The sequence below is a fragment of the Podarcis liolepis genome, assembly GCF_965112155.1.
Source record: "Podarcis liolepis genome assembly, chromosome: 16".
Classification (NCBI taxonomy): Eukaryota; Metazoa; Chordata; class Lepidosauria; order Squamata; family Lacertidae; genus Podarcis; species Podarcis liolepis.
Genome location: NC_139567.1, coordinates 39,555,648 through 39,575,229, shown reverse-complemented (window position 1 = coordinate 39,575,229; position 19,582 = coordinate 39,555,648). Strand labels below are relative to the sequence as shown.

Below are 19,582 nucleotides of genomic sequence, written 5' to 3'. Positions count from 1 at the left end.
CTTGCATCCAGAGTCCCATCATCTCAGGTCTTTAAAGTGCCGTTGTCATGGCTTTATTTTTAACCAAGCAAAGTACATTTGTAATTCAGGCAGGCCTACCAGGAGAGATGCTCACATCTCTATTGTCTTGCCCCAGCCTCACAACTGGGAACTACTTGACCCTGGAGCCTGTAGGACACAGCAAGGCAAATGAGAGAGGCAGGACAGCTCTGGCGTTATTTAAAAGTTATAAATGCCTAACTGTCAGAAGCTGGTGGATGTAGAACCAGGAAAAGGGTTACACCTGCGTTCCATGCAGAAGGTCCCAGGTTCAAAGAAATGGGGCTGGGAATGAAATCCTGGAGAGCTGCTGCCAGTCTGAGTTCACTGACCCTTTGATGAGCTGATAAAGTTGTCATCGAACCCGTTCAATGAAGCCAAGTCAAGAAATAGCAACACAGCTAATCAACACTTATTAATCATTGTCATAAAACTATAAAATGTAATAAAAAATGCCCACTTAGTCCCACATCCTGTTCTCACATTGTACTGTGGAATCACCTTATGAAGTACAGTAAGCCCTCAACTTACGCAGGGTATTTCATCCCAGGGATCGGGAGTAAAGCCAAAATCGCGTAGAGTCAAAACACATTGGGTTCAATGGCAGGTGGGATTGCCAGAGTCTTTTTTCCTAGATACTCACCTCCTTTCCGCCCCCTTTTCAATCTTTTATCGATTTTTTTCCCAAGAGCGTAAAACTGAATGTGCACAAGTTAAATGTGCATAAGTTGTGGGCTTGCTGTACAGAGGTCCCACATTGGCAAAAGAGGTGTACTCTGTACATATGAGGTTCATAGTTCCCAAACCATTTTTTTCACACTATCATACACCAGAAACTTCTTTTGTACCCCACGGCCTCTTCAAACCCCCAATCTTTATTCTTTCCCTTCACAGTCATGTAGACATAAGGCAGCTTCTAATGTCCCTGGGATAGCTCAGTCAGTAGAGCACGAGACTCTTAGTCTTAGGACCATGGGTTCAAGCCCAATGTTGCGCAAAAGATTCCCGCATTGCTGGGGGCTAGACGAATGACCCCTGTGATCCCTTCCAACTCTACAATTCTATGATTCTATCTTTCAGCTCTATGTACAGTTGCCCTGTGTGCCAAGCTGCTGGAAATGCAGGCTAGAGACTCAATCTAACAATGAAGTACTCTTGGGAACCTGACTGACCCCATCCTCAGACTTGCCACTGGGCCCTGCTAGATAGAGAAGGTCTACCAAAAGCTCCCTGGAGGTAGAACACATCCGCCATAGACAAGAAGGTTAATAGGGTCGACATAAGAGCTGGCTTGCTGAATCAGGTCAGCACCAGCATCTTATTCTCACAGTAGCCAACCAGATGTATCAAGGGGAAGCCTGCAAGCAGGACCTGAGTGCAACACTGGCTCTCCACATGTGTGATCCCCAGCAACTGGCATTCAGAGGCAAACAGTGGAGGCAGAGCATAGTCATCGTGGTTAGTAGCCAATGGTATTTAACAGATTTTAATATTGTATTAAATACTGTGTTTTATGTCCTTGTCACCCACCCTGGGACCTTATGGTGAAGAGTGGGTGAGAAATCTAATGAAGATGGTGGAAGTGAAGAACATCCATATTGCTCCTAACTATTCCTGTGCCTTTTCACACACAAATCACACTGCCAGCATTCCTCCAGCCTGCAAACCAAGCTCTCTGTAACGCCCTTCCTCTCGGGAGTGGGGGGATAAAGGCACCACTTTTGAAAACCCTGCCTTAGAAGGCACACATATCTCAGTTTATGGCTGGGGCAAGGTGATGAAGAAATTAGCATCCCAGAACTTCCTATTTAGATTTGCGGCTCCCTCCTTGTCCCCCAGGGCTTAAGGCTGCTGCCACATCTCTTAATACACACCCTCTCAAGATTTCAGCTGTAGACGTTTTGCTAAATCTATGCATTCAAAATGGTTTTAAAAGTCTTCTCCCCCGGCCAAACCTTTCTGCCATACCTAAGCCACATATGAAACGTCTGAAAGCAAATGGAACCTGTGGTTTCAGCCTGCTGTTGCTTAATGTTTTAACTGGGTGGGTTCCAGTGCCCCTGCCGAGACAACACACACACACATTCAGTTTCCCTATAGGTCCCAACAGAGTGCTTAATTTTGGGGGAAAGCGAGCAAGTTTTAATTTAAACCTATTTTTAGGCATCATAACAGAAGCCGTAGGGGAAAGAACGATGAAAGTTCTTGAGATGGAGGAGAATCGCACACCAGTTCACGAAAAAAGTTCTGCAAACGTTTCACCAGACCTATTAGAGAGAGAGGGTTTGGGGAACTGGGTGACTGTTTTTGAAGCAATGTCTCACAATTTTCTGAGATATTCCAAGAGAACAGAGATGGTTGATGGGGCAGCCTATTTGGGGAACCAAGACCTGAAGGGTTGGGGTTTTTTTCACAGACGCACACAAATTCATGACAACATTTTGAATTGATGTAGGTGAAGAGTTTGTCCACAAAGTTGCTCCCATTTGCAGTATTTGTGATGATCAGACGATGTTTGTAGGTTTGCAAGAAGTTCTGTGAGGAGTATTGTTGGAAATATTGTGAAAATGGAAAAGGGGAGATGACAAGTTAAGAGAGGTAAAGACAACATAAAATTAAGTAATGCATAAAAAGAGGTTAAGACGGAAGATCATCGGAGGTGCTGATGGAAGTCCAAAAAAAAGTTGCTCCCATTTGCAGCTTCCTTTGCAGATTTTGCACATGCAATTTTTATCTGGCTAAGACTAAGCAACTGAGACATGCCAGAAGAAGAAGAGGTGCCTTTGCAGGTAAGGCTGCATATACACCATACATAAAAGCAAATTCTCCCCACCAAATGGACCCTGTGAACTGTAGTTTATCCCTTGCAGAAAAGCCGACCGACCGATGAGGCAGTACAAAAGGCGGTGCCCCCACCTGCCCCACCACTTCCACTGCCGCTGGAACGGCCCCCTCTTGCTAGTGAGAGTGAGGCGTTCCAATATGCCCTGTTGCTGGTCATCTTCCCTGCCCCTGAGGTGGAGGAGACAAGCAACAAAGCCTTGCAGAACGCCCTGGCTCTTGCTGAGCTTGAATGAAGAAGCATTTCAGTGGTGGTGCCACTAGGGGATGCCACCAGGGGGGTTACATTCCCATTTCATGTCAGGTGGTGAAATGGGGAGGGGTGCCCCTGCTTCACAGACTGCAATTCCCAGCACCCTTCTCAAACAACAGTTCCCAGGATTCTGGGGCAGGGGAGATGTGCTTTAAATGCATGTTGTGTATGCACCCAAAGCAAAAGGAATAGGGATCTGATTTTGGGAGGGGGCTGGCGGGCAACCAGAAGATGCTTTCTGGGTTGGATGTAGCCTAAGGGTTCCCTGCCCACGGACTAAGATACACGTATTTGTAAGAAGTGCACAAATCTCATTTTATTTTAAGGAAGTGATCTTCGCTGCAAGTCCTGGGACTTTGCTGGAGCTAAAATCTTGTTTCAACCAGCGTCTGGCCCTGGCTGCCTCATGGGCTTGCAAAGAGGATAAAATAAGCAAAGACCTACATACGCTCCCCCTGAGCTTCTTTGAGGACGGATGAAATCCAAATGCAACAAGGCAGGATGCCAACCACCCTTTCTAGGTGCCTTGACTGGAGTGCTCCCTCCTCAGATTCAAACTTCCAAACCAGCCTCCGATTTCACTGGGTAACTGTTTGGCACCGAGAGGAGCCTTTACACAGACATTCCAGTTTTTAAATTACGGGGCAGTGGCAGAGTTACTCAGATCCGACACTGGAGAACTGTGAACAAAAAGCTTATTCATCGTGGTTAATTCCCTTCTCCTGGGTGATCCACCCAAAGAGGGGTGGGGAAGAACAGCCCCCTCCCCCCCCAATTTGCCACTTCCAAGGCATTTCACAACTAGACACTTCTTTAAAAACATTATGAACCGCAGATCTTTCATGGCTGAACACTGGAGTCTCCCATCAAGAACTACCACAGATGGATGGCTTGTAACGCAATGGCAGTGGGTTTCTATTAATTACACACACATGATTAAAGGTAGTAATAAAGTTCAGCTTTAAACACCAGGGTGTTTTTTTAAATAAAAAATATATATTTGCCTGTTGAAATGGCTTCTTTGCCAAACATTAGCACGTCCATAAATGTCCTGCAGTTGAAACAGGCTGTTAATGTTAACAGCTTCCAAGGTACTTTATTAATAAACTGACTCCGGAAAACATTCCAAGTGCGATTTTCACAAAAGCTCACTTCAAACAAAAAATTAAACCTCCATATGTTTAACTGAAGTCGCATTACCTTCTTTCCAGACTCCTTGGATGGGGACCCTGTGGCCCTCCAGATGTTGGACTGCAATTCCCAGAATCTGCAATCTGCTGGCCATACTAGATGCTGGGAACTGTAGCTCATTAGCATCTTTGAGGGTTAGCAGCATGCATTCCCCATCTCTGCTGTACATGTTGGAACACAAGAAACTGCCCTACACCCAGTCAGGTCATTGGTCCATCTAGCCCACCCTGTTCTTTTGCTGCAAGTGTGTATGTGAGTGTGCATAAGATCAGTGTGTAAAAAAAGGTCAAATGAAGACAGGCGTTGTTTTAGGGAGGTGGAGACAAAATACACCCATTTTTGATGAGTTCTGTAGCATACATTATTTTGATATAGTTCAGTTATTTTTAACGATTTTCTCTTATGTGTTTTTAGCTTTTTGTATTTTATCTTCCTGGTTTTAATTTGTGAAAGCTGCCTTGAGTCTGGGAAAAGATGGGATATAAATACAGGTGATGGTGGTGGTGGTGGTGATACCAGTGTAAGACAAGGGGCAGTGGTTTTAACGGGTTATGTTGTTGTTGTTGAAATTTAAATCCTGCCTTCCTCTCAAAGAAGTCTAGGGCAAACTCGGCCCTCCAGATGTTTTGGGACTACAACTCCCATCATCCCTAGCTAACAGGAGCAGTAGTCAGGGATGATGGGAACTGTAGTCCCAAAACATCTAGAGGGCAGAGTTTGCTTATGCCTGGTCTAGGGTAACAAGCACACCAAACAGCTGTAAAACAATGAAAACAGCTAAAGACAATTATATCCAATGTTAGTCATACTCAGAGAAGATCCACTGAAATTAGAAGAGTGACTAGTGGGGTGCCACAGGGTTCTGTCTTGGGCCCGGTCTTATTCAACATCTTTATCAACGACTTGGATGATGGACTCAAGGGCATCCTGATCAAATTTGCAGATGACACCAAACTGGGAGGGTTGGCTAACACCCCAGAGGACAGGATCACACTTCAAAACGACCTTGACAGATTAGAGAACTGGGCAAAAGCAAACAAGATGAATTTTAACAGGGAGAAATGTAAAGTATTGCACTTGGGCAAAAAAAATGAGAGGCACAAATACAAGATGGGTGACACCTGGCTTGAGAGCAGTACATGTGAAAAGGATCTAGGAGTCTTGGTTGACCACAAACTTGACATGAGCCAACAGTGTGACGCGGCAGCTAAAAAAGCCAATGCAATTCTGGGCTGCATCAATAGGAGCATAGCATCTAAATCAAGGGAAGTAATAGTGCCACTGTATTCTGCTCTGGTCAGACCTCACCTGGAGTACTGTGTCCAGTTCTGGGCACCACAATTCAAGAAGGACATTGACAAACTGGAACGTGTCCAGAGGAGGGCAACCAAAATGGTCAAAGGCCTGGAAACGATGCCTTATGAGGAACGGCTAAGGGAGCTGGGCATGTTTAGCCTGGAGAAGAGGAGGTTAAGGGGTGATATGATAGCCACGTTCAAATATATAAAAGGATGTCACATAGAGGAGGGAGAAAGGTTGTTTTCTGCTGCTCCAGACAAGCGTACACAGAGCAATGGATCCAAACTACAAGAAAGAAGATTCCACCTAAACATTAGGAAGAACTTCCTGACCGTAAGAGCTGTTCGACAGTGGAATTTGCTGCCAAGGAGTGTGGTGGAGTCTCCTTCTTTGGAGGTCTTTAAGCAGAGGCTTGACAACCATATGTCAGGAGTGCTCTGATGGTGTTTCCTGCTTGGCAGGGGGTTGGACTTGATGGCCCTTGTGGTCTCTTCCAACTCTAGGATTCTATGATTCTAATGGACTTGACTAATTTAGGCCCATCCATTTCAATAGGCCTACTTTGAGTAGAACATTAATGGATACATCCCTCACCTTTTCTCTCTTGTCCAAATTAAGGTTTTTTCCAGACTCATCATGCAGTAAGAGAGCTGCAATGAACAGCCTATTGGCGCCTCTTCTCTCTCAGGCTGTTCTCTCCACAGCAGTTGCCCGTTTTTATTACCAGAAAGGTAATCAATTTATTCCTGCGGCCAATCAGATATTTCAAACAAAAGTGCAAGCCCAGATACTCTATGGAATCCCGCTATGGGTCCAAGCATATAACAGTGATCTAAAAAAGATTCACTCCAGCTTTCTGAGACGTATTCTTGGACTCCCAGCTGTGATCAAATATGAAACAATGTGTGCAGAAATAGGCATACACACAATGGAATACTGGGCCTGGTCCACCTCAATAAAGTACTGGTTACGCTGCCATTTTCGCTGCCCTCCATCAAGCCTGCTCGCTGATTTGCTCAAAGACTCCTATAAATCAAGATGGTATCAGAACTTCGAAAAAAAGATTGAATCTTTAGGCATCGAGCTGGAGCCCCTGTACAATTCCAATGAGCAATACATCTTCCATAATATCCTAACTAGACTAAAGGATGTCGAGAGACAAAATATTATGGCAGCTGTAAACAAAATTTGCTCCCCCATATTCTATGATTTAAATATCTTAGATAGCAGAGCCAATTACGTCACTAAATTAATAATCCCAGCCCAACGTAGGGCTTTTATGCTGGCCCGGTTGAATGTTTTTCCCTCAGCATTTGTCTGGGGAAGATATCAAAACATCCCTAGAAACAAGAGATTCTGCAGATGCTCTATGAATGTCCCGGACACTGTAGAGCATATTCTCTTTCATTGCCCATTGTACAGTACGCTCCGTCAACGCGTGCTGTCCCCTCTTTTGGGTGGTCTGGAACCCCAGCAAGGTGAATGTGTGGCATTCTGCCTATCCGACGTTGACCAAAGGGTAACGGCGGGGGTAGCCGAGTTTTTGGTAGCAGTCCTCCAAGGAGCAGGTTAACAAGGAAAACCACTGATTCTATATGTATATATATATATGTATGTAGCCAACTGCTGCCTTTTTATATATATTTCAAGGCTTTTACATGTTATTTTCTCTTCTATGGTTTTACTTGCATAATGCCTAATAAAGGTTTGATTTCATTCATTCATTCTCTCCACAGCAATGTTCCCATCAAGCCCAATTCCATCTTAAATGCTCCCTAGAGAGGCCTCCTTCTATGCCCATGACCCTGACATGCTTATCTGATAGTGGTGACAGCTGAATGGGCTGGGTGCAGGGAGGTGATGTTTCAAATGCCCCTGAATGTCATCATGGGAAAATAAAATGGCAGCTCCCAGTGCTGGTTGGACAGTTAGAAAGGATAAGTTTCAAGGGGCAGGCTTCATGGCTAGGCCTCTCCAAGGTGCTGGAACCCCAACAGTTTCAAAAGGTGATGTCTGCTGACTCCAGGGCCTAGAAATAATTATGGGTGTAATCCAACTAAGTTCTACTAAATGTAGACCCATTGAAATTACTGGGTCTGTGTTAGTCACAGGCATTCCCTTCTGAGAATGACTAATGTTTGCTACCCCATAGTTTTAGAAGCCTGAATAAAAGCACCTCTTAACTGAAACAGTGTGGATGACATATTATTCAGGTCTGTAGAGGCCTTGCTGAGGATGATCAGGGATTCCCAGCATTAACATTTCTTTCACAGCAAGATTCCAAAATGCATCCCTATGCAGACAAGCAAACACCACCATGAGGAAGGCTCAGCTAGTTTTCCTGCTCCTTAAACATCCCAATTGCTACTGCACATAACATCACTAAATACTTCCTGAATTTCTGAGAAAGCAATTAGTTTCAGGGTCTTTGCAGGGGGGGGGCACATTTCAAATAACTCAAGTTTGATTTTATGCATTTTTAATCTCTTATATTCCTCTGCTCAACATATTTTCAAGCTGTTCAATGAGTTTTCTTCATGATCTGCCCCCCCCCAACTTGCCTCCTCTTCTCGATGCTGCTTCTCCAAGCTTGTGCTAAAAAGCAGAGTTTCTGCAGATGTTCCTTCATTTAGGGTTGGGGTTGGGGGGGGGAAGGGTTTTCCTTCAATTTGCAAATCTTGTAATCTAAGGCCCCAAAGTTAGCTGAAGCAGCAATGAATCCAGCATCACAAAGTCTGCCAGGAGACACAATCTGTTTCCCATTTGTGCATCAAGGCTGCATCCTTTTCGGTGGTTGGAATAGGAGGGGGCGATGCCAGCAGGAGCACATGATGCAGGGGAACCGAGCAAGCTCCATTAGACCCTTTTCAGAGGTTGGGAGGGGGGGAGGTTCCGTGTGGAAAAAATGTCAAGGCAAGGATCAAGCTGGAGTGTGATGTGGAGCGCTTTTATGACTCCATGGAGTACTGGAACTGGCCCCTGAGCCCCCTTTGCAATTTCTGAAAAGGGGGTGCTAACAAGCACCCTGGGAACATGCAATATCCTTGCCAGGGGTGGGGAAACTTATTCAGCCCAAGGGCCAGATTCCTTCCTAGAAAATCTTTCAGGGGCCACATGCCAGTCGTGAGCAGGGCCAGAGGCAAAAGAAAGCATAGTAACAAATGCGAATGTCACCTTTCTGCATATAGGCTAGTTTCCACACATTCATGCATCTTTCTGTTCTCCATCCAGGCAAGCGAGAAGCATTATCAGAGTTCAAGGACACATTCAAGCCAGGCAAAAACACTCAAGGAGGGTTCAAAGCAGGGCTGGTGAGGGGTGTGGCCTGAGGAGAGTCCCAAGGTCCTGACAGAGATGCCTGGAGAGCCACACTGGGCCCAAGGAACTGAGGTGTCCCATCCCTGTCCTAGGTTGAAGTCCAGCCACATAGGGGTGGAGAGCACATACTAAACATGCCATATATAAAGCAAAAAAAAAAAAGTAGCTACATTGACCCATAAGAAAAAACCCAACACCTAAATGAAGGCAATGCCTTGATTAGGTTGACCTTGTTGCACAGGGGACAAGCTGCTGAAAGCTAGGGACTGGGGAGAAATATGATTCAGTTTGCACTTTACAAAACAATATGAGAACTGAAACACAGACATCCTTTGAAGTTAGCACTTTTCTGAATTTTGCAGTGTGATCCCCCAGCCAAGTAATATGTGGAAAAATGTCTATAAAGTGTATAAAAACATCCATACAAATGAATATGTTAGTTAAAATAACACAAAATTGCATTAATTTAGGATGGGGCTGCTTTGCAAAAATGTGTATGCACATACAAACGAGTTAATATTAGGAGAAAATTGCATTAAAATGCTGGTGGATTTTCATGAGCAGAAATGGGGAGAAGGGCTGTTGTGCAGAGATCGTGCGTACAGGCTTTCCACAGGCATCAGGTTGGCTACTGTGAGAAGAAGATGCTGGACTTGATGTTCTTTGGTATACGAGCAATGGCATTGTAGTCTATGGTAGTCTATGGTAGTCTATGGTAACAAATCTCTGCCTGTTCTCTTTCACCACTGACTCTTGCCAACATTGGTGTGCGGCCCCCAGAAGGTGGCTCCTGGGGGAATGTGGCCCTCATGCCTCGCATAGGCCCTTCACTAGGTGCCCAATCATCCTTAAGAGGAGCTCGCCTTCCTCAAGAGTCCCACCAAAAGGCAAGTGATGGAACAGAAAGCAGCTGTTCCAGGAACTGTGAGAGACGGTTAAACAGTATATTAACATGTTTGTAAATAAGCCCTTCTCGTGCAATAGATCGGAATGTGTGCAGAATTCTCATCGTTTAAACCAGAAACTCTTCCCCCCCACCCCACCCAATCAAGAGACGCCTGCCACGGTCGCATGTCTCACAGTATATGCTGCTTCCGCCCCCGTAAATGTAGCACACACACGAAAAAGACAACCATGTATAGGCCTGAGAGTTGACTATGAGTCACCTTTAATATAGCCTGGCTCCTTGCCTTACGCCCACGCAACTCACAGCTTGCAGCCTGGATTTACAAGGACAAAAAGGAAGGGAACTCCATTTAAAAAAATGCCATGAAATGCTGGCTGAGGAACTTACTAATATCCAAGGATCAATGCTGCTACTTACTATTTTAATTTGTTCAGTGCTAAAAAAAATGGAAGTGGGCTCTGATCCACAAAAAGCTTATGCCATACTAAATTTGCCCTTACTATATTCCAACCCAACTGGCGGCACATTCAGTCCTGGTGATGGAATATGGCCCAGCATGACAGTTAAGAGCAGCACTCTAGCAAGGCGGATTGTGCGGCCCATGCAGCCCTGTTCACTCCTGACCCCTCAGGTTCTGCTGCTTGAAGCAGTTGTCTTACTCGCTGCATAACGCTAGGGCCGGCTCGAAAAGGAATAACAATACGTCTTTTTCCATATGCAAGGGTTTCTTTGGATTGAGAGAGAACAGTAATTTAATATTTGGGTTACAGATAGGTAGCCGTGTTGGTCTGCCATAGTCAAAATAAAAAAATTCCTTCCAGTAGCACCTTAAAGACCAACTAAGTTAGTTCTTGGTATGAGCTTTCGTGTGCATGCACACTTCTTCAGATACTTCAGATACACTATCTGAAGAAGTGTGCACGCACACGAAAGCTCATACCAAGAACTAACTTAGTTGGTCTTTAAGGTGCTACTGGAAGGAATTTTTTTTTATTTTTAATATTTGGGGTGGGCAGAAAAGAGAACATGCAGCATATAAATTGCAAGGACACAACGGCTCACTTGGAACACGTACAAAATGGCAAGGAACACTTAATCTGCAGGTTACCAAATGGGGCCTCATGCAACAGCTCTGTGTGAAGGCATTTTATGAGGAACAGAAGAGACTGGAGGACCTTTGTTTGTTTTCTCGCTTGAGAAATGTAGCACATGTACTGACTCAGTAATCTCAGGTCAGCACAAAACTAACCACTGCTGGTGCAAGGGCAGGAAGTGAAGCACCATTTGCAATCCTCCTCTCACGCAACTGGGTTACACTAGGTCAGTTCTGCAGGCTGAAGCAGAGGCCCTTGAGCAAAAGGTGGGAGAAATGTTGTATGCTGCCATCTTTTGCTTTCCTCCTTCCAAATTGGTGGAGCTTTCAAATCTCTGACCTTCAGAATATTAACTGGGGCAGCTCAATGAGATGATCAGCGAGCTTTCCTGAGAGACAGCTTGACAGACACCCACAGCAACTACTCTTCACCTGCAGCAGGGATGGGAAACCTGTGACCCTTCAGAAGTTGCCGGACTACAACTCCCATTGTCCTGAGCATTGCCATGCAGGCTGGTGCTGATGGGAGTTAGAATCCAACAATGTCCGGAGAGCCTGGAGCATACAACCACGGGGTTCAACTCCATGCAGATAATGGCCAACAAACCTAGCCAGAGCACCATGCCAACCAAACATGCCCCAGATCCTTTGCAACGCACTGAGTTTTGACAGCAGATGTTGCTTAGCTGTTCAGTTGACAGGAAAAGAATGTTAAGAAGAGCCTGCTGGATCACACCAATGTCCTATTAAGTCCAGCATTCTGTTCTCACAGTGGTCAACTAGATTCCCCCAATGGGAAGCCTGCAAGCAGGAACTGAGTGCATCAGTGCTCTTCCCACTTGTGACTCCTAGCAACTAGTACTCAGGGCTATGCTGCCTCCAACAGTGGAGGTGCAACACAGCCAGCATGGCTAGAAGCCATGGATAACCTTATGCTCCATTAATATTTCTCCTTTTTAGGCCTTCCAAGTTGGTGGCCACCATTACCTCTTGTGGGAGCAAATTCCACAGTATAACTACGTGGTGTGTGGAAAAAGCCTTTCCTTTTATCTGTCCTGAATTTTCCAACATCCAACTTCATTTTATGTCCCCAAGTTCTAGCAATATAGGAGCGGGAGAAAAATATCTCCCCGTCCATTTTCTCCATGCCATGCATAATTCTACACACGTCTGTCATGCCCCATCTTAACTCTCCTATTCTCTAAGCAGAAAGGGGGAACCAAAATGATCAATGGGTTGGAGCACCTCCCCCATGAGAAAAGGTTGCAACAAGGCCCCCCCAAACCAAGCCGATGGGCTAGAATTTCAGCATTCTCTCAACTTTTTTTTAAAAAACCCACATTTCTAGTCCTCGTGATGTGGCTCCAAGAAGGGCATGAAAGGATGTGGGCAATACATAATTATGCAATGCTTACCAAAGCTAGAAGAGGCTGTAAAGAGGACTTTACGGTCAGATGCAACCTAGCTCCTTGCTCTAAGTCTAACCCATTGCAGAAGAAGAAGAAACCAAATAATAAAGGCGGAGCACATAATTAGGAATGACTGCAGCTCAACTACCCTTGACGCATAATCTCCCCCTGCCTTGCCCCCACTAAGCACAAAATATGCAGGCTCAACTATGGTCTTGACATCCCCATTTGCCCCTGGGCTGACTTCCAAACGCTTCTTGGGTTACCTTGGAGGATGGGACTGGATGTAAGTTATGGAGAGAAGTCCCTGCAGACAACCGCAAAGCGGCATTCGTGGCCCCCTAAGTACGTGCAGACCTTTTGACCAAAAAGGCTGCTTGTGGGATTATAAACATCCTGACAAGCGTATAATCTCCAGTGTAAACAGCGTTGTGAGTTGTAAACATATCCTAAAGGACGATCAGTTAACAGCCTCTCTCCCCCGACCCCAAAGCAGCTAAAACACAATAGGCGCCATCCACCAGGCACTTCTTAAGAGCAAGCCTGGTGGGAGTGGAATGAGAGATTTGGAAGATGTGCAACTCCGTGTCTCATTGGTTAAGCTGTGTGCAGGCTGCAATTCCACAGAATACAGTGGTACCTCAGGTTACAGACACTTCAGGTTACAGATGCTTCAGGTTACAGACTCCGCTAACCCAGAAGTAGTACCTTGGGTTAAGAACTTTGCTTCAGGATGAGAACAGAAATCGTGCGGCGGCAGCAGCGGGAGACCTCTCTAGCTAAAGTGGTACCTCAGGTTAAGAACAGTTTCAGGTTAAGAACGAACCTCCAGAATGAATTAAATTCTCAACCCGAGTTACCACTGTGGTAGGAAAAGTGCAGAATGTGGTACTGGGCACAGAATCCAGCTTTTTCTTTCCTTTTTTGTTTGTTAAAAGGAAGGAGGGGGAAAATCCACCCATTGCTACAATTGGCTATTAAACTGTTCTTTGTTTTATAGTCTTAGAAACAACATAGCAAGGTTTTGCTATACACTCTGGATTGGATATGGGACGCGGGTGGCGCTGTGGGTAAAACCTCAGTGCCTAGGACTTGCCGATCGCATGGTCGGTGGTTCGAATCCCCGCGGCGGGGTGAGCTCCCATCTTTCGGTCCCAGCTCCTGCCCACCTAGCAGTTCGAAAGCACCCCTAAAGTGCAAGTAGATAAATAGGTACCGCTTTATAGCGGAAAGGTAAACGGCGTTTCCGTGTGCTGCGCTGGTGCTGGCTCGCCAGAGCACCTTCGTCACGCTGGCCAGGTGTCCCGGAAGTGTCTTCGGACAGCGCTGGCTCCCGGCCTCTTAAGTGAGATAAGCGCACAACCCTAGAGTCGGACACGACTGGCCCGTATGGGCAGGGGTACCTTTACCTTTACCTGGATTGGATCCAGATAAATTAGTCATGACTTAAAGCCATTGATTTCAGTGGGAACAAGTTCAACTACGGACTCGCCAACACTTCTGCTTGTCCTAGGCTTGAAAGCCAAGTCCAAGAGGCTTTCTGCTTGACCCACACTTTCAAGGTCCCCTGCCCCGCTCCTTTCCCAGAGGAAGCCTGCTCTTTAGCTCAAAACACACAGCAATCCACAGAAACTCAACTGCTGTTTGTGCCAATTGAGCACTAAAGAGCAGTTTTCCCCGGGGGAAAGCAGCAGGGACAAGAGGAAGCATGAATAAACGCCAAATTCGTCTAGATTGAAGCCATTAAATGCAAATATACTGGCCTCTCAGATAAACTTTGGTCCATTAATTTCAATGGGTCTAAGTCTGAGCACAACATAGTTGGTCAGATGCAACCTGCTGTGTCTGAAAGCTGAGGGAGCAAGGAGTATTTGGGGGCAGGGGGGAAGACACCTGCTATCCTTTGGAGATGTTACTATTGATGAATCATAGAGAAAATTAATATCCAAGAATCAGCTAAGAAATTAACAGAAGATGGAGGAAGGGAAAGAAGGAGGCTCTGCATTGGGTCTTTAAAGTGTCACACAGCTCTGTTCTGTTTTGTTGCAACCAGCGCTAAGACAGCTACCCATCTGGAACCAGTCAACTTACCCAGAAGATCCAATGCTTTTACACACAGCAAGGAGAGGCCTCTTCTCAGCAAAGTTATCACTCTTCTGAGGACCTGAATAGAGTAAAACAAAACAAAAATCCAGAATGACTTCTTCATTTGAATAATATTTTGGTTTTATTTTTATTTTATTTTTTTGCCAGTGCTTGAAATAGAGGCCTGTCCTCTGCAAATTATGGCTTCGCCAGTCACAATACCTGCATACACAACAGTAGGTACCTCCAGGTGGTCACTTTTGTTGTGGGAGAGATTCAAGGGCATACCGGAATTTTATGTCTGCACAGTTAAAGTGGATTAAATGGTTCTTGTCACCCAAAAAAAAAAAAAATGCGGTTTGGAAAGCGACGAGCAAATGATTCAAAAAGTGTGGAACGAATAAATGGTTAGTGGGAAAACATGTAAAACACCTCACAAGCAAATCAGGATGGATGTAGGCCAAATGCTCGTTTTCATACTTTCTAAACAAATCTGAACTAACATTCAAGGAAGGGCCCTCCAGGTGCCCTCTTCATTGTGCGTTCCTGCCGATTTGTGCTCCTTATAGCTTCAGGGCAGTTACATACGATGCTGCTTTCAATACAATTTGCAGCTGCAAAAGTTTCAGGATGGACATACTGCTTCCATTCCAATCAGTGCATGTCCTGTAGCTTTCTGCTGAAAACCTGTAACTTTTCATAGCACAAATGTCCTGGGCAATGGTGCTATCTGTTCCTCTTTTTGTTACACTTTATTTATTTATTTATTTTAAAGATATTTATTAAAGTTTTTAAAATATAACAATGAAAATGAAAAATAAAAAAAGAAAAACAAAATACAAAATACAGCATAAAAACAGTTAAAAAACAAATAATTTTCCATAACATATCTTCCTTACACTTATTTCCCCAGACCTCCTCATACCTCCCTTCTTTGTATTCCACTTCAATTTGTTAGTTCAGCAAATCCTTACCATTAAGCTTTTACCCATCTGTAAACCTTTTTTTCATATCTCCTAAAGCATTACAGCTGGAAACCCCTTAGTTTCTATCCAACATCTTTCTAGCATTCATTAATTTTACAATATTTCTGTAAATAGTCTTTAAATTTCTTCCAGTCTTCTTTCACCATCTCTTCTCCCTGGTCTCGGATTCTGCCAGTCATTTCTGCCAACTCTTTTTGTTACACTTTAGCACAATAATGCCTCTCCAGAAACCAATAATACAGAAACACTGAGGAAGTGTAACAGAACAACTAATAAAGCGAAATTACGTGGGGATGGCCCAGTATAGAGCCACCATTAATGCACTATTATTGTGCCAAGGATGTGCTGCAGAACAGTCTGCAAAGGTTCATAGTCTAACCATCCTGTAAACAAATCAGGATAAATGCCGTATAAACCAGTTGCCTGGAAGAACTCAATGTCCATCACAATGCAAGATCAACGTGACTATGAAGCAGGGAGGAAGGCACCTGCAAAGATAGTTTGCAATATTTGCGAAGATCCAACAATGGGCCACCTAAAGAAACTCAATTGACTACAGTGCAGAATGTTCTGTTCCCTATTCAGAAATTAAATAACCGAGGAACAACAAAATGAACAACCCTGTTCTAAAAAGTGAACTGCGGGGCCTTTAACAGTTGGTTTTGCCTCTCATTAGAATCCAGGTTATTTGATCAACAGAAAGTATTGTTGAAAAGCCATTCCATCAAAGCTTAATTCACAGTTTAACTGTGTACTTCTAAATGCATTAATCTGAAATAATCTGAAAGAGAAAAACCATTAACACAGGCAAACAGATTTTTCACTCAACAGTCCTCAAGAAGATTAAAGAGAATGGGTACAAATTTAAGTGCATAAAAGGTTTACCAATCATCTATGGAACTTCCCCTTCCTAATTATGTCTTGGTTTATTCAGCGTTTAATGACTCACAGACAGTTTCACCATCAACAGAGCCTTCTGCGAGTCACATTTGCATTATTTCAACCAACCTGTTGATAAACATTTAAAGCTCTTTTTAAAAATAAAATAAAAAAGTCACTTGCAACAGATCAGTTGCTTCAAATATTCTGTATACCAGAAAGAATCATCTTACAGAACAGAATATGGAAGAAATGTTAACATGGGCTACAACAGACTTCTAATTAGACCTCTTCTAATAGCAAGCTCAACAGTAAGATTTCGGGGCCTCTGAAAACAGCATGCTTGGGTGTCCGGGACTGGCAGAGCTCTTAAGAGCAGAGGGCAGAGGCAAGGGGGGCGGAGGCAGACCCAGGAGCCAGATATTTATGGGGTTCTATGACACCTACAAGGCAGGAGCCAGGGCTGGAGGAAGGGGAAGAGTCTGAACAGTCAGCGTCAGAGGAGGGGAAACAGGACATGTCAGAAGTAGAATGAGAGGCTATTCAGGCGAGGGGCGGGCAAGGCAAAACCCTGACTTCCCATGCCCCACTGTCTCCTAGAACTAAAAGGGGCTTGAAGAGGCAAGCACAATGGCAATTTCCATATAGGAGAAGTCTCAGGTTGTGTAAGCACACTCCATCTGACAGGGGTACATAAGCCCAGGATGTGTGTGGCCCCACTGTTGCTTCAACTGCTCTCCCAGGCACCAACCTGGAAAAGTTACGGTAATGCTAGCAACACAGTTGCAAGAAGCGTGTGTGTGTGTGTGTGTGTGTATTCTGTGCACCTTAGCAGCTGCTGTAAATGCATGCTTTTGTCAATAAAGACTTCAACTGCTGACCATTGTCCTTGACTGAGTGGACACAGGACACTGGGCAAACCCCAAGATTTGCAAAAGAACAACCCAAGAATTGAGCAAGCTCCGTGGACACCAGGAGTCACATAAAGTTAACTTCAAGCTGCGGGGGCGGGGGGGGCGGGGGAGTAAAACCAAAGAGGGGAAAAGGGAATCAAGACCTTCTGAAAACATTTCTAATTCACCAAGTGTTTTTAGAAAATTACTCTGATTCAGTATTGGTCATTTGTTCTGCATATTATTAGTTCACACATTTATGATGTTTTAACTATTTTCTTGTTCACCGTCCTGATTACATTATATATGTGTGTGCGCGTGTGGTTTATAAATACTCTCATAAATGAATGTAACCGAATCATGGAGCATAAATGTTTGAATTTTGAGGAATGAAAAGGCACCAGCAACCAAATGCTAAATCCATTTTAAAACAGACCCCCCCCCCAAAAAAACCCCACGTTTTAGGTGGCGTGTGAGACTGAACTCTCACATTTTAGAGACAGTAAAATTCAACAAAAACCCCATATTCAGCTTCAACAATAGATTTCAACAAATGTAGGTTTTTATTACTACAGGCGTCCGCCCACTGATGCAGGGGTTACAGAACCTACTTAATTACGCCACAGCAAACAGAAAGGTGAATAATGTAGTTCTGGGCAGAATACGAACTGTGGCAGAAATGAAACAGTGCTGCATGAGCAAAAGAAGGGCAAAATGAAAACAATGCCTTCTTACCTTCCTCAGTGGGAATGTAAGTTATGGGTGGATTACATGGTTTGCTTGCTGTGTGTGTGTGTGTGTGTGTGTGTGCGCGCGCTTCATATGTGCAACTTGCCATGCTACACCTGCCCTGTGCAACATGTTTAACAAAATGGCAAAAGACAATCTGAGGGGGTCTCTCTCTCTCTCTCTCTCTCTCTCTCTTAAGCCCACAGCTCGCCAAATCCATCAAATCAAAAACTACCGAAATCCCGCTGCAAAGGCCTCTCTCTTAAACTCCTTTATTTCAAATCCTTTTAATTCTGTCATAACACTGTTGCATTTCATAGAATTTAACCCTCAACCCCCCGCCCCACACCCCCACACACAAAAAAGCAAAAGCTGAAGATCCTGATAAACCACACAATTAAAGTAATGAAATCTGTCTCCCCTGCCAATGAGGCGCCATCTCCTCCGCAATCCTGTTTAGAGGAATTTCGGGGTTTTTATATAAAAAGAAAGAAAATGGGAAAGGGAGGGGAGCCTGTCATCATCCAGCCTATCTGAAACAAAGAAAAAACATAATGAAAGTTTCCATTAAGCAGAAAGAATTTCACAAGCTGTGTCAGACTGAGCCATTGTCAATTAAAAAAGAAAAAGGCATGCATACAAAAGACAACCCAATGCTCAAAGCCTTGCCAAGAGTGGTGAAAAGGCATTTTCACACAGTTGGTTTGGCTTGGTACTTGCCTGGTCTACACATACAGTAACATGGAGGTGGGAACTGAGTGAACAGGGGACTTTGCCAATTTGAATCACTGGTGCAAGATAATATACAACCTGGCATCCTCCAGCTATTCTGGACTACAACGCCAATTGTGCTGGCTCGGGGTCGATGGGTGTTGTACTCCAAAACAGCCAGATGGCACCAGCTCAGCAAAGGCTGCTATACCACTTTTCTCCCAGGTAGGGATGTAAGAGGGCATCATTTTCCTTTCTGCTCTGGGTTTGTTGCATGCAGTGCTGTTTCCGTTCCACTGCTGTTTGTCTTCCACCAAAAATGGCATTATTTGTCTCACTGTCCACAGTCACAAAATTACAAAACTTAGAAATTTGATTACATAATTGATGCAAGTTACATGGTCCTTACATTATTTCACCCCACTCATTTCATTGCAAAAGAATCTCAATGTAAGTGTGTTTGTCTGTGTAATCAGTTACATTCTTTTTGTGGACTAACAGCAACAACAGTGAATACGGATCATATGATTTCTGAACCATGGCATTAACCATTTTTGCTCCTGCTTCTGAATTCTCTGACGTCCTTTCTCCCACCTCTACTTGCTTGTAGGACAGATGCACCTCCACTGTTGCCTACTGCTGAGACCAGCACATGTTGCTGTTTTATGGCCAGAGTGGCTCTCAACTTGATTCTTAACCCTTATCATAATAAATAGCTTCAGAGAACTTATAAAAAAACTACATTTACTGAAATCTATTGTTGAAGCCGAATGTGTGAATCTATTACCAAACAATTTCACAGAGTGGGTCCCCAATTCTAGTCTTGTGAGGGAAATAAAGGGGGGTGCAGCGCGTCCCCTTATATTGAAAGACAAAAGGGGGGAACCAATCTCAGGATCCTGAAGGAAGAGGAATGCACTTTTTACTAATACCCAGCATATTTCCGACA

General features: G+C 44.3%; 1 protein-coding gene across 15 annotated transcripts in view; it reads right to left on the bottom strand.

Moving 5' to 3' along the window:
- Positions 1–19,582, bottom strand: part of BCAS3 (BCAS3 microtubule associated cell migration factor) — a 467,771-nt gene that overhangs the window by 420,069 nt on the left and 28,120 nt on the right. For all 15 annotated transcript variants that reach the window (XM_083479822.1, XM_083479833.1, XM_083479824.1 and 12 more), the window contains one exon: positions 14,442–14,514. In XM_083479822.1, coding sequence (XP_083335948.1) covers positions 14,442–14,514 — 73 coding nt within the window. The remainder of the gene's footprint in view (positions 1–14,441; positions 14,515–19,582) is intronic.